The sequence below is a fragment of the Hypanus sabinus genome, chromosome 6 (assembly GCF_030144855.1).
Source record: "Hypanus sabinus isolate sHypSab1 chromosome 6, sHypSab1.hap1, whole genome shotgun sequence".
NCBI lineage: Eukaryota > Metazoa > Chordata > Chondrichthyes > Myliobatiformes > Dasyatidae > Hypanus > Hypanus sabinus.
In genome coordinates, this window is record NC_082711.1 from 27,755,243 (window position 1) to 27,774,258 (window position 19,016).

Consider the following 19,016-nt stretch of genomic DNA (forward strand, 5'->3'; position numbering starts at 1 on the left):
AGACCAGGAGAGGTTGTTGACAGAAGTAGTGGTGAAGTGCAGATGCCTCCTGATCTATTACTTGGAGTAAAATGAACTCTTGATGTGTCAATCTACCTTGTCAAGGCCTTATTTGTCCTCCTGCACTACACTCTCTGCAACAGTATTCTGTATTCTGTTACTTTGTTTGGAATGAACTGTCTGGATGGCATGCTGACAAAAGCTTTTTGCTGTATTGCAATACTTGTAACAATAATAAGACAATTAAGTTATTTCAAATTCCCAGTATCTGCAATCATGTTGCTTTCTAAATCACATTTGTTTCTACATTCCTATTGAGGGGCAATTTAGTGTTGGATTTAATATTAAATTTCATTATGTTATTGCCTTCTACTTCAACTGAAGTAACCTTCCTCTGATTTATGTGCACGGATTATGTGTCAGGGTTAAAATAACCAGCCTAACCATTCTTAAATCCTTTTTATTGCATGTCTGAGAACGTTTTATTTGTTAGTCAGCTAAGCACAGTTTGCCTTGATTGCAAGAATGTTTTTAATCATTAATGTTAATTGTTGACATGGTGTTTCACAAAACAGCATCGACATTTCGTGGCTATGCAGTGCCTGCTTTTTGGACTTGGTAAACAAAATTGAAAGATTTTCTTAATATTTTAATCTGATTAAGTAGGATTTATTAGTCTGATACTAGTTATAATTTCTGGTTTCCGTTTACCTATGGCAATAGAAGCTGCAGGAACAGATTCTGGTTGTAAATTTTACTTTTATTCGTTCCCAATTAAATCTGCCTGCAATAAGATCAAACTTATTTTTTAGTTCTTTACTGTCTGGTAGTCTCTAGAATGTATTTGGAATATCAACAAAATGATTAGTAGCTGCTACTCAACAGGAACTGAATGGGGCACAGGCTGAATTGGTTGAATGTTACATTCCTTTTTCATTTATTTTCTGGATCTGGATATGTCTGACAGCTAAGGATTGCCAACGATATGACGATGATGAGCTGCTGTCTTAAATTGCCACAGTCCTTCTGGTGCAAGTGCTTTATTGTGCTTTGGGGTCAGAAGTTCCAGGATTTGGGCCAAACAATGATGAAAGAACAGCAATCTGTTTCCAACTCTGGATGATGTGCGATTTAGAGAGGAACTTACAAATTGTTATTTTTGTATCTAATTGTTTTCAGAATTAGGGCATCATTGACAAAGACTTACTGCTCACCTCTAATTATCCTTGAAAGCTAGTGTGCCAGTGTGGTCCTGGTACCTGTTGACTTCAGTTTTATCAGGAAACCAATATTAAAAGCAGTTGCTATCACCTCACCTTTGGACTTCATCTCCTTTGGAATATGTTTGGACCAAGGCTTCAATAAATTCTAGAGACTAGTAGTGGTGTTAATACCAGTACTCCTGACTATCTCGCTGGGATTTAGACTGTGGAATATGACAGCCATCAATCCTATAAAATGAAGCACACTGACAGTTTTCGGACCAGAATGTACTTTGTGTACATGACTAAGTGCAACTGCAGCACTTGTATCTAGAAAATATTGAGCACCATTGTGGCAGTTAGTGTAATTCAGCTCCTCATTCTATTTCACCTTCATGATATGATTACTCATTGCTGAATCTCTAATCTTCTGTGTTATGTAGATGGACTGGTAAATCATAATTACAGGTTTAAGGTTATTCTAATCTGTTGACACTTTATTGTGAATGACACCAGTTTCTGGGTGTCCTTTTACATCAAAGGAAGGACGCACAATTACCAGCAAAAACACATTTAGAAAGACAGCTACAAATATTACATGACCAGTAACTGAGAAAGAAATCCATGAATACTGAGTATGTTGGACCTGCTTGTTTGACTAATGACACTAGAGGACCTCAGCAGATCAGGCAGCGTCTATGGAGGGAAATGGAAATTGACATTTTGGGTCGAAACTCTTTACCTATCTGTAGATGGATATTTAGATCTATCTATATATGGATAGTTCCTTTTATCAACTTCAGAGTTTTTTGCATGTGAACCAGCATGTTGGTGACTGTGCAATAGTGTAATGGAGTTTGCTGTAATTCATTAGCTGTGAAAAACCAGGCTGATTCTGGGTTAATAAGGAACACCTTCCACACCCTGATATCTCTTCACAGGCTGGCTCATTTACAATACAAAACATGTATGGTATAAGCCACTGGAACACTGAAATGTTCCAGCAAGCCTACGTTGCCTCTGTGGTACTGTGTGATATGAAGCTCAGAACTTTATTGTGCAGATATCAACATTGATCATTGTTGAAGATGTATGCAGTGAAGTAAGAGGGACAGCAGTGGCAGATGGGATATGCATCTCGAACAATTTGCAGAAAGTTCAATGTCCCTTAGAATAAATCAGCCTGCTTGTTTGGCATTCGAGGACTCTGTCAATTATCCTAAATATTTACTTCTATTTACTTCATATATTTATGTATTTACTTCACAATTCATTATATTGTATGCCGTTTTGGTCCCCTAATCTGAGGAAAGACATTCTTGCCATAGAGGGAGTACAAAGAAGGTTCACCAGATTGATTCCTGGGATGGCAGGACTTTCATATGAAGAAAGGCTGGATTGATTAGGCTTATACTCGCTGGAATTTAGAAGATTGAGGGCGGATCTTATTGAAACGTATAAAATTCTAAAGGGATTGGACAGGCTAGATGCAGGAAGATTGTTCCTGAGGTTGGGGAAGTCCAGTATGAGGGGTTACAGTTTAAGGATAAAGGGGAAGCCTTTTAGGATGGAGATGAGGAAAAAGTTCTTCTCACACAGAGTGGTGAATCTGTGGAATTTTCTGCCACAGGAAACAGTTGAGGCCAGTTCATTGGCTATATTTAAGAGGAAGTTAGATATGGCCCTTGTGGCTAAAGGGATCGGGGGTATGGAGAGAAAGCAGGTACAGGGTTCTGAGTTGGATGATCATACTGAATGGTGGTGCAGGCTTGAAGGGCTGAATGGCCTACTCCTGCACCTATTTTCTATGTTTCTTCCATTGCTGGAATCCTGTGGCTGCACTGTACAGCTGTAAAATGTGCTCCAGATACAGTGCCTATAAAAGATAGTCACCCTCCTTGGAAGTTTTCATGTTTTATTGTTTTACAATATTGAGTCACAGTGGATTTGAGGGTGGATAAAACTCCTGGACCTGATGGAATGCACCCTTGGGTTCTGAAGGAAGTAGCTGGAGAGATTGCTGAGGCATTAACAATGATCTTTCAAGAATCAACAGATTCTGGCATTGTGCCGGTTGACTAGAAAATTGCAAATGTTACTCTGCTAATTAAGAAAGGTGCTAGGCAGCAGAAAGGAAACTATAAACCTATTAGTCTGACATCAATGGTTGGAAAGTTGTTGGAATCGGTGGTTAGGGATGAGATTATGGAGTACCTGGAGGCACATGACAAGATAGGCCAAAGCCAGCATGGTTTCCTGAAAGGAAAATCCTGCCTGACTAACCTACTACAATTTTTTGAGGAAATTGCAAAGGAGATACAGTAGATGTGGTGTACTTGGATTTTCAGAAGGCCTTTGACAAGATGCTGCACACGAGGCTGCATCGCAAGATAAGAGCCCATGAAATTACAGGGAAGCTACTAGCATGGGTGGAGCATTGGCTGATCGGTAGAAAACAGAGTGGGAATAAAGGGATCCTATTCGGCTGACTGCCAGTTACCAGTGGAGTTCCACAGGGTTGTTGGTTTTTATGATGTATGTCAATGATTTAGACTGTGGGATTAATGGATTTGTAGCTAAATTTGCTGATGAGACAAAGATATATAGGTGGAGGAGTGGGTAGTGTTGAAGAAACAGAGATCCTGCAGAGAGACTTAGATAGCTTAGAGGAATGGGCAAAGAAGTGACAAACGAAATAATGTTGTAAAGTGTATGGTTGTGCACTTTGGTGGAAGAAGTAAATAGGCAGACTATTATTTAGATGGGAAGAGAATTCAAAATGCAGAGATGCAAAAGGACTTGGGTGTCTTTGTGCAGGATACCTCCAGGTTGAGTTGGTGATGAAGAAGGTGAATTCAATGTCGGCATTCATTTCTAGAGGTATAGAATACAGCAGGGATGTGATGTTGAGGCTCTATAAGGCACTTGTGAGACCACACTTGGAGTGTTGTGTGCAGTTTTGGGCTCCTTATTTTAGAAAGGATATTTTGACAGTTGAAAGGGTTTAGAGAAGATTCACAAGATTGATTCCAGGAATGAAAGAGTTACCATATGAGGAACATCTGGCAGCTCTTGGGCTGAATTCCCTGGAGTTCAGGAGAATGATGGGGGGGGGGGGGTGGGGGGGATCTCATAGAAACATTCCGAATGTTAAAAAGCATGAACAGATTAGATAATACAAAGTTATTTTGCATGGTGGGGAGTCTAGGACAAGAGGGCACGACTTCAGAATTGAAGGAAGTCCATTTAGAACAGAGATGCAGAGAAATTAGTCAGAGGGTGGCAAATCTGTGTAAGTTGTTGCCACAAGTGGCTGTGGAGGCCAAGTCATTGGGTGTATTTAAGGCAGAGATAGATAGGTTCTTGATTAGTCAGGGCATCAAAGGGTATAGGGTGAAGGCAGATGAGTGGGGATGACTAGAAGAATTGAATTAGCCCATCATGATTGAATGGTGGAGCAGACTCGATGGGCCAAATGGCCTACTTCTGCTCCTAAATCTTCAAAGGTTCAGAGGTACAATTTAATGTCAGAGAAATGTATACAATATATATCCTGAAATGCTTTTTCTTCACAACTATCCATGAAAACAGAGGAGTGCCCCAAAGAATGAACGACAGTTAAATGCCAGAACCCCAAGGTCCCCCCCAGCTCCCCTCCACCTGTAACTGGTAGTGAACAATGATCCCTCCTCCCCCCACCAGCAAAAAAAACGTATTGGCACTGCCACCAAGCATCCAAGCTTGAGCCAAGCAATAGCAAAGACAGAGACTTGCAGTTACACCAAAGACTTCGTGTTGCTGGTTTATGATGTTAATAGTCTGTTACGTTGCTTTTTTCAAGCTTTGTGCCTGAAGATCACACAAATTGTGGGTCTCCAGGCACACAGTCATAGATATTTCGACTCCCCCAATGACACACGGGTTTTCTGTCGTGACACTGACCCTCAATCCACCCATCTCCAGAGCCGCAAGATCCTAGGCTTCTGAATCCGAGCTGGACTGTTAGGCAGAGCCTTTGGTGTGCCAGACAATGGCTGGTTATGGAACCCATTGTCGCAAAGAACCATATTCAGCAAGTAATTCCAGGTCAGGGTCTTCAAAAGAACCCTGAAAGGGAAAAATAGAGGCATTAAGGATGGAAATAGAGCTGTTTCTGAAGATGCAAGCAAATACCGTTAATACCGTTTGGCGGTATTAAACCTCCTAAACTCCGCATTTTTGGCTTTTTGAACACTGATCACAGAAAAAGACATTTTCCTGTCAAAGTGAAAACAGATCTCCACAGTGATCTAAATTAATTACAAAAATAAAGCACACAATTATTGATACCATAAGTATTCACCCCCTTCAAGTTAATATTCAGTTGATGCACCTGTGGCAACAATTATAGCCTTGTGTGGATAGGTCTCTATCAGCTTTGCACATCTGGACACTGCAATTTTCCCTCATTCTTCTTTACAAAACTGCTCAAGCTCTGTCAGATTGCATGGGGATCATGTGGCCCTTGTCAAGTCCAGCCACAAATTCTCAGTTGGATTGAGGTCTGGACTCTGACATTAACTGTGCTGTGTAGCTTTATGCTTGGGGTATTGTCTTGCTGTAAAACAAATCTCCCATGTTGCAGTTTTCTTGCAAACTGCATCAAGTTTTCCTCAGTATTTCCCTATATTTTGTTGCATTCATTTTACCCTCTACCTTCACAAGCTTTCCAGGGCTTGTTGCAGCAAAGCATCCTACAGTACGATACAGCCACCAGCATGCTTTATGGTGGTGATGTGTCTTTGATGATATGTGGTGTTTGGCTTATGCCAAACATAGCATTTAGTCCAATGGCCAAGAAGTTCCAATTTTGGGTTTATCATACCATAGAACCTTCCAGCTGACTTCAGAGTCACGGAATCAGAATCAGACTATTATCACCAGAGTGTGTCATGTAATTTGTTAACAGCAGTAAAAATAAATAAGTAAGTAAAATAATTACAGTTATGTATGTTGAATAGATTAAAAATCATGCAAAAACAGAAATAATTTTAAAAAGTGAGGTAGTGTTCATGGGTTCAATGTTTATTGAGGAATCAGATGGCGGGTGGAAGAAGCTGTTCCTGAATTGCTGAGTGTGTGCCTTCAGGCTTCTGTACCTCCTACTTGATGGTAACAATCAGAAAAGGGCATACCCTGGGTGCTGGGGGTCCTTAATAATGGTTGCTGCCTTTCTAAGACACTGATCTTTGAAGATGTCCTGGATACTTTGTAGGCTAGTACCCAAGATGGACCGAACCAAATTTATGACCCTGTGTAGGAGCCTCTCCCCCCGACCAGACAGTGATGCAGCCTGTCAGAATGGTCTCCATAGTACATCTATAGAAGTTTCTTTGAGTGTTTTTGTTGACATGCCAAATCTCTTCAAACTCCTAATGAAGTATAGTTGCTGTCTTGCCACCTTTATAGCTGCATCAATATGTTGGGACCAGGTTAGGTCTCAGAGATCTTGACACCCAGGAACATAAAGCTGCTCTCTCCACTTCTGATCCCTCTATGAGGATTGGTATCTGTTCTTCCGTCTTACCCTTCCTGAAGTCCACAGTCTGCTCTTTTGACTAACTGATGTTGAGTGCAAGGTTGTTGTGACACTACTCCATTAGTTGGCATATCTCACTCCTAAACACCCTCTCATCTCCATCTGAGGTTCTACCAACAATGGTTGTTTTATCATGAATTTACAGATGGTATTTGAGCTATGCCTAGCCACAGTCATGGGTAAGGAGAGAGTAGAGCATGCATTCTGGCAAACTCTAGCTAAGATTTCATGTGAGTTTTTTTTAACAGTGGCTTTCTCTTTGCTACTATCCTTTCTCAGCCACTGAAGGTTGTAACTCCTCCAGAGTCCTCAGAGGTCCCTTGGTGACCTCCTTCACAAGTCCCCGTCTTGCACGGTCACTCAGTTTTTGAAGACTGCTTGCTCTAGGCAGATTTACAGCTGTACCCTATTTTTGCCTTTTTCGTGATGATTGACTTGACTGTACTCCAAGGGATATTCAGTGACTTAGAACTTTTCTTGTATCCATCTCCTGACTTGTGCTTTTCAATAACCTTTTTGCAAAGTTGCATAGAGTGGTTTTTTGTCTTCATGGTGTCCTTTTTGCAAGGATACTGACTCACGGTGGTTGGACCTTCCAGATACAAGTGTATTTTGAAACACTTTGACAGCACACAGGTTTATGTATAGCTAGGACACCTTAACTAAATATGTGACTTCTAAAACCAATTGGCTGCACCAGTGATGATTTGGTGTGTCATATTAAAGGGGCTGAATACTTATGCAATCAATTATTTCATGTTTTATATTTGTAACTAATGTAGATCACTTTGTAGAGATCTGTTTTCACTTTGACAGGAAAGAGTTTTTTTTCTGTTGATCTGTGTCAGAAAAAGCCAAATGAAATCCACTGTGATTTTTTAGGCACTGTATCTGCAGCACATTTTGCAGATGTATGGTGCAGCCACAGGATCCAGCAACAGAAGAAGTAAATGTTTAAGATGATTGATGGAGTCCTCGAATGCCAATCAAGCAGGCTGATTTATTCTAAATGACGTTGAGCTTTCTGTAAGTTATTGGAGATACATACCCCATCTGTTGCGAAATGGCTAGACTTTTACATGTTTTTTAAAAATCTGTAACAGTGTGTCATCGCAGAATTATGTATGCACCTTAAGGATTAGTGGAAGTATATGATACAGGTATTTTACAAAATAGTGTGAATACATTCCAGGCTGTGCTTACAGTAGAGTGCGTGATCATTTATAAACCGGGGTATAATAAAAATAAAAATCTTGCTGTACTACTGGAATGCTACATTGGCCATCTTAATAATGCAGTCAGGATTCTGACCTGCAGCTGACTTTCATGAAAGTAATATAAAGTAGTTTATAACTAGGCCTTAATGGGTCATATATAATTACAACATAATTTATTGGCTTGGTTTTTTTTGGGTGTAATTAAAAATATTAATTTATGTTGTTTCCAATTTCTGATTTCAAGGACCTTGATCAGAATGTAGAATTCAAAAGTCTAAATCAATACAAACAAAAAGGAATAAAAGATAATCTGTATTCTGGGCATCATCTGGAGTTAACATTTCAGGTTGCTGACCTTTTGCCAGCACTCAGTTGGAAGCCCAGTGAAAATGGTGAATCTTAATAAATTTTCAAACGTCAGGAAAAAAATGTTTCAGTTCATTTTAACTGTGGAATATCAAATGCTGTGCATTTCAAGTTGTAAGGAAACCCTACATTTCATTTCAAAAAGGCTAAAAAGAAATCAGAAATAATTTCTTCTCAGAACATTCCAGTGTCAAAAGTTGGCATGCTTTGTGCTCATAATTCTCAAAGCAGAATTGGGCACTACTAACTCAAATGAAGGCAAATAAATTCACATATTTGGGTGAAGGGCTTTTGGCCAGATTTTTGTGGAGATGGATGAACCAAGTTAGGTAAGGAGTTGAAAATAATGCTAATGGATTGCTAAAATGTATGGAGTTTCAATGAAAGACTGTCTTGCAAGCCATCCATACAGGTAATTTTCACATCAGTGTTTTGAGTTGGCACAAGGTAAAATAATAATAGAATTCAGAATATAGTATTATAGTTACAGAGAAAATATAATGATTAGTAGGCAATGTTGTAATCAGATGCATTCTGAGGTCAAGAGTCCATCCTATTGTATAAAGGGACCATTCTATAGCTTTATAGCAGTGGGATGGAAGTTGTCTGTGAGCCTGTTGGTACATGCTTTCAGGCTTTTGTATCTCATTGTTTATTTGTTTTCCTTTAACAGCTCATTTATCTGTTATCATGAAAAATGTCTTGAGATTTTGTCTTGACAATTTCCAGATAACAACCTCTAGACTACCTTTCACAAAGAAGAGAAAATATGCAGATACTGGAAATCCAAGCAACACACAAAATGTTGGAGGAACTCAGCAGGCCAGGCAGCATCTATGGAAAAAAGTACAGTCGATGTTTCTGGCTGAGACCCTTTGGCAGAACTGGAGAAAAAGATAAGGAATGGATTTAAAAGGTGGGGGGAGGGGAGAGAGAAGCGCAAGGAGATAGGTGAAACCAGGAGGAGGAGGGATTAAGTCGAGAGCTGGCAAGTTCATTCGTGAGAGAGGTACAGGGCTGGAGAAGGGAGAGGCAGAAGGTCCAAAACATTGACTGTACTTTTTCCATAGATGCTGCCTGGCCTGTTGAGTTCCTCTAGCATTTTGTGTGTATTTGTCTAGACTATCTGTTGATGTTTTGATATTTACCATGAATAAGGAATGTGTTCAGAAAAGCAAAGATATCTATGATCTCTTTAATATTTTTCAAAGTATGTTTGGACATTGCAATTTTATAATAACTTTTGAAAAGTGACTCTATCTATGTTTTCTCCTTCATTGTAGGTGGTTATTCAGCAGACCATGCAGTTATTAGAATATTCTGGAATGTCGTAGAAAATTTCACAAATGATGAAAAGCGGAAATTGCTTAAGTTTGTCACGAGTTGCTCTCGACCACCATTGTTGGGATTTAAGGTAAAGGTTCTGGACCTTCATGAATATCCTACATTTGCAAAAGAAATATATTGACCTTTTCATGAACTGATCCAGTTTCCATGTTTTAATCATTGAAGCAAAATGACAGGAATAACACATTTCTCTTCACAAGCTTAAGGAGACTTCCAAAATTTGTTGCTCTCCAATGAAGTTTCTTTAGCAAAGCTAAAGAGAAATAGAGATAGTGCAATTGTCATTTCACTGTTAAAGCATAAAGGAAGAGAAAGTCTAAATCAGATTTTGTAATTGAATAATTAAATGATGGAAGGATTGAGTATTCAATCTGCTCTGCCATTTACTCAAATTTTGGCTAATCTGGCCTTGGCTTTGGCTTCACTTTGATGCAATTCCCTCTTACTTTTGACTCTGTATTGTCTTAATCTTTGTTTGCCTAAACTTGTACTTGTAATAAGATTTGGCCTTTTCAGCACTGGAGTTTGGAGAAGAAATTGCTCCTCACTTTTTCTAAAATGGGCCATCATCCTTACTTCGAAACTACACTTAACGTTTACTTTACTAAGCACCTTCTATACTCAACACATAGCTGCTGTAACCCATCCACTTCAAGGTTCGATGTCTTGTGTGTTCTGAAATGCTTCTCTGTGAGCTTGAACCAATCTGGCCATTCTGCTCTGACTTGTATTTAGTTCTGCATTTATCTTTAAATAAAATACGTGGTGCAATTATGACACTTGTCAATCCTCTATTGTCTATTGTCCTGATCTCGTTGTCTGAAATAAGTATAATAACATAAAACTGACATCTATTAAAGCTTTGTCATTCCATCACACTTTGACAATAATTGTAAAGTGCATGCCAGCTCTTTTAGATATATCAAGTGCCCTGTCATCAATTATCTGTACTCTGCTATATCCAGTAGGATACTACTTTTTCATGAATCACTTGACTGTTAATTGCAGTAACAGCATTTCAGCAAGTTGGTCTAATCTTCTGATGGTGCCAGTTGGCATTCACTTTAACTGTCAGTGTGCTAATTAAGACAAAATGTAACTGTATAGCCAAGTATTTCTAAAATATAAAGTACTTGTGTATATCATGTCAGTACTTGACTATTCTAATATTTAAGGGCCGATCTGCAGAGCTCAGTTGTCCCTCATTTCCAACAATTGTTAGTGAACAAATCTTTAGGATTAAACTTAAGACACTGCAATCTAGAACCAAGGTCATCCTTATCTGAGCAGTAAAGCTGTAATAAGCAAATGCTACATGCATGGAGAATGAGCTCCATGTTGAATAATAGGCTGTAACATCTGTAAGACATAGGTCCCCTACTGATCTGCCTCTACTGTATCACACTTCCCTCCATCAATAAAAGTTCACGGTGGAAAACATATTCGACTTTCCATATCTTGGGAAATGCCTCCATGTGATGACATGCTATGTAGCAGCACAAGATTTGAATGGGAGAAATTTTCAGGGGTTCCTACATCGGACTTATTAGCTACTTCAGAAAGCAGAAGACTGGAGTGGAAGGAAGTCATCCTTGATCCCAAGGGATCGCTTAAGAAGAAGAAGGAAAAATCCATAGTGCTTTAGATTTCAGAGGAGGTGTTTGCTGACTTGAAGCTAATTAAGTTGCATAAATCTCCCAGGTCTGACAAGATGTTCCCTCACATCCTGTGGGAGGGAAGTGCAGAAACTGCAGGGGTAGAGCAGAGATATTTAAATCGTCCTTAGCAACAGGTGAAGGACCAGAGGATTGGAGGGTAGCTGATGTACTGCTGTTTAAGAAAGCCTCTAAAAGTAAACCAGGAAGTTATAGGCTGGTGAGCCTGACATCAGTAGTGGGAAAGTTATTGGAAGGAATTCTAATGGACCAGATGTGAGTATTAGGATAGACAGGGAACGGTTAGGGGTAGGTTTGTGTCTAATTATTAATAGAATTTTTCAAGAAATTTACCAGGAAAGTTGATGAAGTCAAGGCAATGGATGCTATCTATAGGACTTTGGCAAGGCATTTGACAAGGTCCTGCATGGGAGGTTGGTCAAGAGGGCTCAGTTGCTTGTCATTCAAGATGAAGTAGAAAATTGGATTAGACGTTGGCTTTGTGGGGGGAGCCAGAGAGTGGTAGTAGATGGTTGCCTCTCTGATGGGAGGCCTGTGACTAGTGGAGTGCCGCAGGGACTGGTGCTGGGTCCATTGTTGTTTGTCATCCTTATCAATGATCTGAATGATAATGCGGTTACCTGGATCATCAAATTTGCGTAATACCCAAGATTGGGGTATAGTAGACAGGGAGGAAGACTATTGCAGCAAGATCTGGACTAGCTATAAAAGTGGGCTGAAAATGGCAGATGGAATTTAATGCAGGCAAGTGGGAGGTGTTGCTCTTTGGGAGGACCAACCAGGGTAGGTCTAATCAGTGAATGGTAGGGCACTGAGAAGTGCAGTAGAACAAAGAGATCTGGGAAATCAGGTCTATAATTAATTCAAAGTGGTGCCACAGGTGGATAGGATCGTAAAGAAAGTTTTTGGCGCATTGCCATCCCTAAATTGAATTATTGCGTGCAGGAGATGGGATGTTATGTTGAAGTTGTATAATATGTTACTGAGGCATAATATTGATTATTGTGTACAGTTTTGGTCACCTGTCTACAGGAAAGATGTAAATAAGGTTGAAAGAGTACAGAGAAATTTTACAAGGATGTTATCGGTACTGGAGGACCTCAATTATGAGGAAAGACTGAATAGGTTAGGATTTTATTCCTTGGAATGTAGAAGATTAAGGGGAGATTTGGTAGAAGTATACAAAATTGTGAGGGATATACATAGGGTAAATGAAAGTAGGATTTTTCCACTGAGATTCAGTGGGACTACAACTAGAAGCTGTGGGTTAAGGGTGAAAGGTTAAAAAGTTTAAGTGGAACATGAGGAGAAACCTCACTCAGAGGGTTGTGAGAGTATGAAGTGAGCTGACAGCACAGCTCCTTGTGAGCTCGATTTCAGCTTTAAGTTTGGATAGGTACATGGTGGGCTATGATCTGGGTGCAGGTTGATAGGACTATGCAGTTTAAATGGTTTGGCACAGACTAGATGGGCTGAAGGGCCTGTTTCTGTGCTGTACTTTTCTATGACTTTTTGACTTGTTTAAGTATATTATGAGGCATGTGTTATTTTAACCTGTATTTGTTGCATGTGCCCCTTTTCCCCATAATAGAATTTCAGTAAATATTAATGGGTTAGTGTGAAGATTTTGTGCAAAGTCCACTTCCATTGATAAATTGTGCTAAGTAATTCAACTTAATTTGTAAGCTGTATTGCAATCAGCTGGTTACTGATTAGTCACTCGACAGCAATCTGAGAAGAACAACTTAGAGCATCATGTAATAAAAAGTATTGTATTGAGCAGTATTTTGTATAGAGCGTAAATAATACTCAGAACATGATACAAACTTAATAAAACACTAATATTGAAATGGAGATCTTTAAAAGCTGCAGTTATGAGCTATAATGACTCTGGTCAGAAGGTGATTAAGTATTTATCACGTGTGCTTTGATAGTTTATGATATTTAAATAGAGGCTACTGTGTGCCTTTAACAATCTATCCCACTTTGCTCCTAGCAGATTTTGATGGTATGATTATGCTTGAACACTTGGTCTGTTTCATAAAATTGCATTATATATTGCATTGTATATTCTGGTTAGCACAAAACTTTGGTTTCATTTGGGGTGTGTGTGCCTTGCATCAGAATTACAGATGTTGAACTTTAATTGAAATGGAAACCTCAGTTCACAAAGCTATATAATATTAAAAATATTCCAGATGACTGGATGTTTCCAGTAAGTGAAACTCCTGGAAAAATGTGCCATTTCCAAAAGTTCACTGGATTTAAGATTCAAAGTACATTTATTATCAAAATATTGTATGCAGTATACAACCCTGAGAATTGTCTTCCCACAGACAGCAACGAAATAAAAAATATCTTGGGATCCATTCAAAGGAAAACATCAACACCCCCTCCCTACCCACGCAAAAAAGAGCAAAAAACACGGAATTATTAATCACCAGCCGAAAAAGTAATTGAGAGAGTTGAGGAGTATTCAGTTCAGCCTAGTTCAGTTCAGTTTAATCTAGCACTGTGTCGTACGTTATCTGCAGGCCACCCTGATCGAAATTGCACAAAATAACAACAAAAAAGGAGTGACTAGAAGCCAGGAACACATCACAACGTGGACTGCAGAGACCAATCCACAAACCACGTTGATTAAACCTTACCTAGGACCCAGGACTCCAATAGCAGTGAAGGACAGAGAGAAAATTCAACTGTAGAGACCTTCCCCTGGGAGCAACGAACAAGAGAGACTGTCACAGGCAGACACCTCCCTCTAGCACAGCGAGCGAGAAGGAGGCTGGTAGACAGTGTTGAATACCTGCTCGACTTCCAGTCTTGCCTCAATGATTTCAATCTTCCTCAACACTTTAATTGGCGAGAAATGGAGTCAATCATGGGCTCGTGCCCCGTATCCAGGATTCTTGGCCTTGAGGCCACATGCTTCACTCAAAATCTCACCAAACACCCTTGGAGACAACAAAGTGCCAGATCACTCAATCTGGCACTTTACCACACACTACCAAATGTAGATCACAGGCTCCAAAGGTAGCAGAACCACATGGGGGAAAAAAAAAGGATTTAAAAGAAGTGGAAGAAGTAAATTCATGCACAGACTGAAGGATGTTGTCCTTGGTTGTGTTGTTCGCTGGCGTCATCTTCTTCAAGAAAATGGTGTCAAGTAGCAGCAGCAAGAAGGTGTTGGGTGCTCTTGATGATGGATGCTGTTCTGTGTAGATGTCTTAAGTGATGTGAAGGCCTTTACCCATGAGGACCTGGGCAGTCAAGGGCATTGCTGTTTCATACTAGTCAATATACTCTCCACCATACAACTGTAGAAGTTTGTCGAAGTTTTAGGTGTCATGCCGAATCTTCGCAGACTCCTAAGGAAAAGAGGTGCTGCCGTGCTTTCTTTGCAATTGCACTTGTATGTTGGGCCCAGGAGGGGCTCTCTGAACTGATTACACCGATGAATTTTAAGTTGCTGACGCTCTCCACCTCTGATTCTCCGATGAGGACCAGCTCACGGACCTTGATTTCCTCCTCCTGAAGTCAACAGTCAGCTCCTTGGACTTGCTGACATTGAGTAAGAGATTCTTATTGTATCACCACTCAGCCAGATTCTCAATCTCCTTCTCGTATGCTGATTTGTCACTGCCTTTGATTTAGCCTACTACAGAGGTTTTGTCAACAAACTTAAAATATGGCATTAGAACCGTGCTTAGCCACACAGTCATAAGTGTAAAGCACACACCTGCAGTATAAGTAAAATAAATTGCATCTTTATGCAATTATAATTTCTGTAGCATTATAAAAGCTTTATAAGGCCATAAGACATAGGAGCAAATAAGACCATTTGGCCCATTGAGTCTACACCATTCCATCATGGCTGATTTATTATCCCTCTAACTTCATTCTCCTACCTGTAGCCTTTGACGCCCTTACTAGTCAATATCCTATCAAACACTGCTTTTTAAGACAAAATTGAAATGATCTCAACCGACAAGGGTGGGATTCAGACTTGGCACATGCAGAGCACATATATAAGTAGTACGTAGCCTTAGGGCCGTCTGATGGTGTAATGGCATCAGCACTGGATTTCGAGGTGGATGCTCCTGAGTTCAAATCTGGCTGGATCCCAACCTGGGCAGCAGCAGAATCTGTGTGGAAGAAAGGCCTGGCAATTTACTACTGTATCTTGCTACAAAAACCCTATGGAGAACTAGAAACTCAAATTAGTTCACATTTTTAATTCAAAATTTACTGAAAATTCTTCTAAAATAACTTTGAGTTACCATATTCTTGGTAAATTTTGGATGAATTTTAATTACCACAATTTGGGGCAAGGTGTCCATGGGGCACAATATAATAATTTGCCCCATTACATATGTATGGTCATGATGACAACTCGATGGCACTCAGCAACACAACCTTAACTGCTCAGCTACCTCATTGCATAAATGAGCTGTTTTGATAAGTCTGAGAGATTGTGAAATTTATGCCTCAATTAATTGGGTGAATAAATTTTGTTTTGTGTTCATTTTGGTCAGTCATCTTGTATCAATGTCCTCTAGTGCTTGACATGAGTAAAGCTGTGTTAACTTTTTGTAGCAGTGTAACTCCTCATGTCCTGAAGGTGTTACGGCCAGGTCCTGGGTGAAATGCAGTGGCCTGTAAGAATCCTGGATCAACCTCATGCATTCTGATAAATTGTGTTGTCAGAGGTCTTTTTACAATGTTTCTAAACTCACTGATTTACAGACATTGAGAAATAGTTGATGTATATAAGTTATTTAAATTTTAAAATGTTTTTGAGGTAACTTTTAAGAAAATAAATAGATTAAGCCATTTGGCTCCAGTTCCCTTTTTAATAAAGTTCAGCGCTAGATGTACCTGTCATAAGTCATATGTAATAGAACAAATTGTGTCCAGGGTACACCTTGCCCCCAAGTCACGATCATTAAAATTCATCCAAGATCTATCATAGCTATGGTAACTCAGAAGTTGTTTTAGAAAAATTTTCAGTTAATTTTAAATGATGAACCAATTTGAGTTTGAAATGACTTGCCATGAATTGTTTTTAAACTTTTTACATTTTTACAAAGCCATGCTCTGCCTTTCTTTCTCCAATTATTTATCAAGAGTATGATAACCTAGGACTGGGCTGTAAGTCGTCTTTGCTATTGTCCTGTTACTGGTCTTCTAATTAATCCCATTGATCAATAAAACAGGATGAATTTGCCAGATAGTAATCCTTAATGCGTGAAGAATAAATAACTGCTATTAAGAATCATTTGTCAAATCCCTTCCAAATAACTACCAGATAAAAGTGGCCAAATTGCCCTTATCTAATTTGTACAATTTGTTGACTGAGTTGATCCTTGTTAGACTTTACAGTTCTCGACCTTGATAGTGATTGGAAAGTTGGTTAGAAAATGGCTATTGTACAGGTAATATTATACATTTAAGTGCTAAGCATATGTTTTTATTCTATATTTGTCATTGTCTTCTGGAATTGGGTTTGCAGAAAAAGATGTCCCTAGTAATCAGTATATCTCATTTGGTTTTGCTGAATAATCACATTTCAACAAGTTTAGAGTCTCAATTTCATCACAAATATAATTTGCAGGTCATTGGCACTTTCATGAAATTATTACTCAAGGCTCTAGTCTTCCTGTAAAATGGGAAAAAGATGTATTGCATTATTGGAAATACTTAAAATTACAGTAGACCCTAGTGTCAAGAAATGAGGACTGTACTTGGCAGTTAGTATGTTTTTTTTCATATTCCCTTATTCCCCTTAACCCTACCCAAGCTGAGATCAGTTAACTCAGCAGACAGCAAGCGTCCTGGTTAATGTTTGCTCATCCACCTAAGTAGTTTTACTTTTGGTGGTGCTTTGATCATGTGGGGAGGGAAATTGGTCTGTAACTTTGCACCAGAATATCACTATTGATATGAACATTGTTCTCCCTTTGTCTGGCTTGGAGAAACAATAAATTTAGAACTCTTTGTAAACTGTTGACCTGTCAGTAGACTTGGTTTATTGTGTATTATTCTAGCCTGTGCTTTTGTGGTGATAATTTTGCATCCTACCAATTCTCAGTTTGAAGTGAATTAACAAATGTATCTTCTAAGATGAATAGATGGCATCAGCAGACCATGCAAGAAAAAACCACTAGGAAGATGTGTAATACAACGAGACAGATTTATATATGCACAGGGGAGACTGCAGTGCCTAGAGTAATAAGTTGTGAATCTGAACACAATCTGCCAAGCGTATAAAGCTTCTGGGCCATCCATTTTTAGCTGTTAGTACCTTGCATTTATTTTCACCAGCCGTTTCATTGCTTGATAAGCATTCTGCTCAAAGGCTGCACTTTGACTTTGCCCTGTATTAATGCTGCCTTATCTTTAATTAAGTGCAATAAATGTCCAAAAATTCATTAGAAAAGAAATAGCACTGTCAACGCTAATCCATTTTAGAAGATGATTGAAATCTTTTTCAGAAAATCATATGTTCCAGAATAAAACCTCCTGCAAGCAGTAATAGTTAACTAAATCAGTAGGCAGATGAATGAATAGTTAAGCTAGCTCTAAGTGGTATTTTACTACAGCCTTAAAGTGTTAAATTTCTACTTCAGGATCAACAGTATTTATATTTCTACATTGTAAAGATTTCATAAATGGTTTTAAGATATTTTACAAGAACTATGATATTCATGAGTTATACTATAAAATTTAAAGACTAGAATGTTCCAGGATATTGTAGAAAATCCAGATCTTTAATCATTAGCATCTACTGTATAAAAAGAGTATATTTTTCTAGTTTGGAAATGGTTAATATGAAGGGGCATAATTTTAAGGTGATTCCAAAACTAAGAGGGGATGTCACGTAGGCTTTTTAAGTGCATGAACTACATTGCCAGGGATGGTGGTAGAGGCAGCTACATCAGGGACATTAAAGGGACTCTTAGGTAGACATTTGGATAAAAGTTAAGTGGAGGGCTATGGGGGAGGGAAGGATTAAGATTAAAAAGTTGGCACAACATTTTGAGCCAAAGGGCTGTACTGTGTGGTAGTTTTTTTTAATGTTCCAGATCAACTTGAAAGTGAATATTCTTGTACTGAATATTGCCTCCAACTGATAGTAGCTTTTTAAATATTTGGTACAAATTAGCAAATATTTGTAAAACACTCTTAGTTTAATAAATTAATGAAGAATGAAATAGTCTGGCATGGGTAATTGTGATGAGATTATTACTAAATGAGATTATTACTAAATAAGATTATGTAGTAGCAGCCATAACAGAACTGGTAAGGCGTTTTTAGGTATCTTTTTCTTTTTTCTACAAATGGTATAAAATTGTGAAATAATTCAATACTAACATTTAATTATAGTAACTGATGCTGCACAAGTGATTGTGCCTTGTCATTTCTTTTCTCAACTGACAGTTAAATTTTAGATGGAGCAAAGATTGTTTAAATTTTAAACATTGAGATTGAGAATATTTCTTTGTACTTGTAATTGAAAGTGTCTTCAATTTAAAGTTAATTAAAGGTGTTGAGGAATCAGTTTATGAAGACTTATTCAATTTTTTTAAAATTTAGAGTGCATACTTTGTTATAAGCAATAGCTGGTAAT

General features: G+C 38.7%; 1 protein-coding gene across 1 annotated transcript in view; it reads left to right on the forward strand.

Moving 5' to 3' along the window:
* Window positions 1-19,016, forward strand: part of ube3c (ubiquitin protein ligase E3C) — a 153,679-nt gene that overhangs the window by 132,235 nt on the left and 2,428 nt on the right. Inside the window, exon 23 of the mRNA XM_059971878.1 lies at window positions 9,647-9,777. Coding sequence (XP_059827861.1) covers window positions 9,647-9,777 — 131 coding nt within the window. The remainder of the gene's footprint in view (window positions 1-9,646; window positions 9,778-19,016) is intronic.